This window comes from Carcharodon carcharias, chromosome 30, assembly GCF_017639515.1.
Source record: "Carcharodon carcharias isolate sCarCar2 chromosome 30, sCarCar2.pri, whole genome shotgun sequence".
In the NCBI taxonomy this organism is placed as follows: Eukaryota; Metazoa; Chordata; class Chondrichthyes; order Lamniformes; family Lamnidae; genus Carcharodon; species Carcharodon carcharias.
The window spans coordinates 16,615,002-16,621,001 of NC_054496.1; the positions used below are offsets into that span (position 1 = coordinate 16,615,002).

The following is a 6,000-nucleotide window of genomic DNA, read 5'->3' on the forward strand; positions in this document are numbered from 1 at the left end:
AAATCCTCTCTCCCTCTGCTTCCCTCTCTGTCTCTCCTTCTGCTCCCTTACTTTCTCACTTGCTTTCTGCCCACCCTCACTCATGCTCTTCGCCACCCCCTCGCTTGTGCTCTCCTCTCACCTTCCACCTCTTGTATTCAGCTCCAGGGATTTGTTTTTCTTTTTTTTTCTTTCCTATGAAATATTTCTCAACCATTAAACTTTGTTTTTTTCCCCCAGGAATTCATTCAGCAGATCGAGTCTGCGCAAAGTGGAAGTTTAAAGACCTGGTGGTTGCTTTTTCCTTTTGTTTCTTATGTATGAAGGACCTGTATGAAGGAGGACCATGTGGAAAGGGACAATGCCCAAGTACTCAGGGTCTGCAATCTTTAAAGCCTCCTCTTCAGCACCCATACAACAGACGGCAGGTGACTACCAAACCCAAGCCAGGTGTGACTGAAGCTTTACCTTTGCAGTCCAGTCACAGGAGACATTTTTCCAAATAAGAATTGTAGCTATGTGTGAGCCTGGCCGCTGGATCCATTCATTGCGAAGAGCCTATTAATGACCCAGTGACTTAAAGAAAAACCTGTCTCATCATACCAGTGTCTCCAACCATATGCAGGCAAGGGGGCTGTCTATGCTGATTTGTTGTTCTTTCCTTGTCCTGTGCACTTGTGCCCCGTGCGGTATTATATGGTGCACTCTAGCACTAGTAACAGCTGGCAAATAATGGGAAAAGTTTAACATGAGCCAAGTTGTGAAGGGGGGCACTGACCTGTTATGGGAATATATTTTTCTTGACATCAAAGTATCTTGAAATACAGAAAGAATGCTTATTGGCACTGGCTTAAGTTGGCAGCGTGTTACATAACACGTAATGGGTCAATCTTGATCCCAGATGCCATCAACATGCAAAACAGACTGTACCACTCTGGTGCCTACCAATCACACCACCACTAGTCAACCAGTAGCTGTTTTGTAATTTATTACTGTTTCCACTGTGTACATATTTTATGTATTTACCATTTAGGAACCACTAAATAGCCAGCTGGAGGTTTCAGACACTAACTCCTTCTCAGTAGATGTAGTAAGGTTTTGAAACAACCTGCCAGGAATGGCGTCACTACAGTTGTCTCCTGATGCAGGATTTGGTGGTGTTTTATCCACTCAGCTCTTGCACCGTTACCCTTCTTCAGGTTTTTTTTAATGTCATTAGTCAGCGAGGTGAAGAAGCTGCCTGTTAAAGCACCTGAAGACCAGTGGAAGCCCAGCACATCCGCTGAAGCCTTCACTGGACGATCCCAACTGACGTGTGAACCCGCTAACCAGGGTTTTTGGAGATCTGCCCGAGTTGGAAGGTTTTTGATAGCACAGTTGGTGGCACAGCTGATGGAGGGGTTGCTAAGCAGCAACCTCGTCTAACTGCAAGTCCAGCAATGGGCCCTAAAGGGGCAAGAGAGATGTACAGATCTGCAATGGATGAAGTTGGGTGCTTGTTTACAGATTGTTGGCCTCTGTTGCAAGATTATCCTTGCTTCTTTGTAAATGGTTAAAAAAAATTGTCACTCCAGAACAGAGCAGATCTTAGTGCAGTGTTGGAGGGTTGATTAGGCTTTACAGATAATGTGAAGTTAATACTGTTTACAGTTTTTTAAAAAATGTTTGTGTCAAAAAGATGATTTTACTGTAAATGATGTTTAATCTCCGTGTCTGTATTCAGGGGATAAACTGACGCCATAAAGACCCAAAATGCAATGTTTTAAGAACATCAGAGTGTTAATGCTATGCCTGCACTAGCTTAGCAACATGCCTTTATCCGCACAGAAGCACTCCTGTTCAGACACTGGTAACTCCAAACAAATAGGTTGATCTATACCACATCACTGCAATAGGTTAACCCCACCCCCCATTCACTACCATGTTTTAAGACTGAAACCCTCTTTCACGTTATTATTGGTGTTAAATTATGTGTTATGTATTTCTGTTATTGTTTGCCTTTAATTTAAAGAGAAAAAGAGATCAAATTAATTTTCTCCGATTCTCTTGACTTCAGTGCAGATAGTGGAAGATCCTGAGACGTATGAATGCCCAGGTATCTATTGTGTGATTTTTACACTGGCTCCTCCCATCAAGTAACCAGCATTTGGTTCAATGTGGGGGCAACTTCCTTTTCAATGTTTTCAACTCCCTTTTCAATGTTTGATGTAGATCAAGGAAACAATTCTGGATAAAGCCACCATATTTCCATTCAGTTCCAATTGCCTTTGTCCTTGGAGACTGTCCATTCTGACTGTCATGTCTTACTTTAAAACCAAATCCTATTATCTTATTTGGAACAAGATGATTGTAATCTTTACTCAGATCTGTTTCTCTTTTATTTTTAATGATTGCTTCTTATTTATTCAGAATTATTTAATGATTTAATGGGATATTTTACACAGAGCATGTTTATTGAAGATTGATCGGGTCTGAAACACTTACTTTATAATCTTCAGTAACCAGGGCATTTATTCGTCAGTTACTTCTGCTAGGGTTGGGTTGGATTTGTCCTATATTCCTCTCTACCTGCAAAGGGAGGGAACTATATTCCCAGTCCAGATATGGCTTTGCCAGATGCACAGGTTTGCCTTACTTTTATAGGCTTGTGCTCACTATTCCCTAACATTAGACTCCCAGCCTGTTGGTACTGCATCCGTAAAGCTTCAGGTGGCCAGGCTGAAAGCATCATTGACTTAGGCAGCAATAGGTGGGAGGCAATAGATGCCATCAGCCCTCCGGTGATCACCAGAGCTGTTGTTATTCTTGTGTGAGCATCTGCAGCGAGTGCTGTTGCACCCCTAAGTCACTGCTGACTCTGCTGTTGTCCTCTCCTGCCAGTCCTATACACACACACACGTGTCACTGAATAGTGACCAGGGGTGGGATCTACTTTCTGACTTCCTCTTGAGGCCAGTAGGAATGACCCTGTCATTCCGACTGATTCAACACGCGAACTAGATGTAAAGAGAAATCTATTAAAAGCGAGACAGATTGGGATCATAAATGGGGCCAGCATGAGCTGGGGAGGGGGAGTTTTCATCGATCACCACTGTAGCAGCAGGGAGGAGATTGTAGGACAGACAATCTTTCCAAGGGTGTGGCAAGTCAAGTGAGAATGTGCTTTTTTTTCCCACTGGCCAGAGGGGCTTTGGGAATCGTACAGTCCGTTGCCCACCTTTCATTGTGGAGGGAGTGGATTCTGATCAGTTATACCACAAGCATGGCTGCAATGTTGTGATTTCTCACATGGTGACGTTCCTGCAGTGCATCCAGTACTTGAGAGACACTAAGTCCATATTAGTTATACATTTTTTTTTGATGGTGTGGTGATAATAAGTAACATATCTGAGTTGCAAGGACCGGCAACTTGGGACTGTTGTCAGAAATCCACTGTCTGATGCAGATTAAAAGTTGCAAACGTTAAAAATCTGAAGTAAGAAAATTCTGGAAACGGACAGCAGGTCAGTTAACAGGAGCAACGTGCACTAACAGGGCGTCTTTCACATAAGCGTGTCAGCAGGCACCTTACCAGAGTACTATGGGAACTGAGTGCAAGGTAGGGTCATTTCCCTTTCCAGCACTGGTTAACCTGCTGTGTATTTCCAGCAGTTTTTGTGGGGTTTTTTATTTTGCTGACAGCTCGGACACGCTGATACACACTCCATGCAGTGTGTTCGGGGTTTAAATGTGCCTTTGTTGACTATATTCTCATCTAGTAATTGGGAACAAGAAGCCCCGCCACCACCACCACTGATTAAGAAGACTACAAAGATATTTTACTGGGCTCAGACCTCACTATTAGTGCTGTTTTCATGTGTGTGCGTGTATATAGTATATAATATATATATATATATAAAATAGATTTTTTTAAACTGTGTAAGGTGTTTGTGGGACCGTAGGTCCTGGTGTACGCACGGTTTTTTTTTCATTCCACGTTATTGATCAAGTTCTCCTGAAACTGGGGGACCTAAGCACCCTTTGTTAAAAGTGGAGACAGTTCCACAAGACCTTCCTCCAAAGTACCGGGCGCCGGGAGTCCCATTCTGTTGTCCTCCCATCTTCAACCTGCTTTTCTCAGGTTGGTGTGTTCACTCGTTTTTTTTTCCTCACTAGATCGCCTTTGCACTATATTTTTGTGGGGTGGGTGGGGAGCGGTGGAATTTAGGAAAATGTTACGTCGTATCTTTCAAATGGATTTTTTTCTTTTCAACTTGTAATAACCTGGTGTAAATCAATAAAGAAAAAAAGGCCAAGCTGTCTCTGTTGTTGGGGTGTGTTTTGTTTATTTTTGTTTACCCCATGCTTCCCTGCCCTTCACCAAATGATTGGATGGCACCGACAAATGTCTTGTCACTCGTCCGTGGGAAATCTCCAATAAGATGGGGCTATGATTCAGTTGGCTGAAGCTGCTTAATGTCACCTTTTTATTCATGCTTGCATCAAATCCCCATTTCAACCACAGGTGGTGCAGAAAGCAACACTACCATTTTTGATCCATGAAATCATTTTGCCCTTTTGTTCCATTTCAGTTGATTTTCTGAGGGGTCTTGCTGCGCGCTGTACCTTGCGTTCGAGGATGTCTGCACGCCTTTCTAAATGCTGCTGTAACGGGCCGTTACATAGTGGGAGTGAACAGGCCAGGGTGTGTCCCTCGAGTGAGTGAGTGAGGGTGGCGGGGGTGGGGAGGGAAGCTCTGCCTCACCACGACAACGCAGCTGAGACTGGAGATAAATAAAGCTGGGAACGGACGGCACTGCTGACGCTGTGATAGCTCCAGGCTGCAGTGAGTGGCAGCATTGCAACTCGGTGAGGCACTGTGTTACAGCTCACCGGTGCTCCCATCGATCTGTCCCCAGTATTCCAGGTGGATACTGAAGCTGCCATGATTCTTTCCAAAGAACAGGATGTTGTCCTCACTCCTTCAAACAACACCCACCTCCCCGCCCCCCCCCCCAAAAAAAAATATCTAACTGAGAAACATGCCATAAGGCAGTGACTCTCAAAAGTTTTCATCCATGTGCCATTGAAGTGGAGCAAAAGACCCTATGGACCACCTACAAGTTCCACCCCTTCTGCTTTCAATCGCCACCCCGTTCTCTTTTTTTTTTTACATAGCGCCGGAGTTCTGCATTTCTCGCCCGGATTTCCGAACTGGGCCTGTACGGAAATGCGGAGTGTACCTGTTCTCGGAGCCCCTTCGTAATGCAGGATTGTCAGGGGGCGGGGGTGGGTGGGGGTCAAGCAACGCTCCTTTTCACGGCACTTGCTGCCGTATTTTGGTAAGTCTTCATGAATTAACGCAGTGAAAAGCTTTGGGACATTTAAATAGCTTTTCAGTGTGTTAGTGAATGACTGTGAGTGAGCGAGCTAGGTGAGTTGGATGAGAGGTGGCAGGATGGGTAGAGCGCCAGCTGGGTTGCATAATGAGGACAGGTCGGGAGAGGGTCAGGGGTGTCAGTTGCACAGTTATCCAGGAGTTCGATGTGATTTTTTTTTCTCCTGTCTAAACATTTTGTGGATAACTATTCTGGTAAGTAGTCAGAACCTCCTGAAGTTCCTCTAACTCTATCTTAAGAGGTGGAGACTTCTTTGGAGGGCTCGGATACAGGGGGAATTGCCCATCAGAAGTTGACTTTAACACCTATGTGTTCTATTGTACTATTGTTGTTGACATCTTTTGATGATCTGCTTCTATCACTGCTTGTTTGTCGCTACAACCACACCAACCCCCTCCACCTCTCTGTCTCTCTATCTCTCCGCCCCCCACACACACACCTTAAACCAGCTTATATTTCAGCTCTTTCCTGGACTCGAACTCAAGTTCTGTCGAAGGGTCATGAGGACTCGAAACGTCAACTCTTTTCTTCTCCGCCGATGCTGCCAGACCTGCTGAGTTTTTCCAGGTAATTCTGTTTTTGTTTTGGATTTTCAGCATCCGCAGTTTTTTTGTTTTTTTCTCTGAAGTTGAGACTTGCCGGA

At 44.5% G+C, this 6,000-nt stretch overlaps 1 protein-coding gene across 8 annotated transcripts in view; it reads left to right on the plus strand.

The window, feature by feature from the left end:
* The window catches only part of LOC121271327 (dedicator of cytokinesis protein 7-like), a 151,893-nt gene extending 147,619 nt beyond the window's left edge, over positions 1-4,274 (plus strand). For all 8 annotated transcript variants that reach the window (XM_041177255.1, XM_041177262.1, XM_041177253.1 and 5 more), the window contains one exon: positions 220-4,274. In XM_041177255.1, the coding sequence (XP_041033189.1) occupies positions 220-262 (43 nt within the window). In that variant the 3' untranslated portion in view covers positions 263-4,274. The remainder of the gene's footprint in view (positions 1-219) is intronic.
* Positions 4,275-6,000: the final 1,726 nt, after the last annotated feature.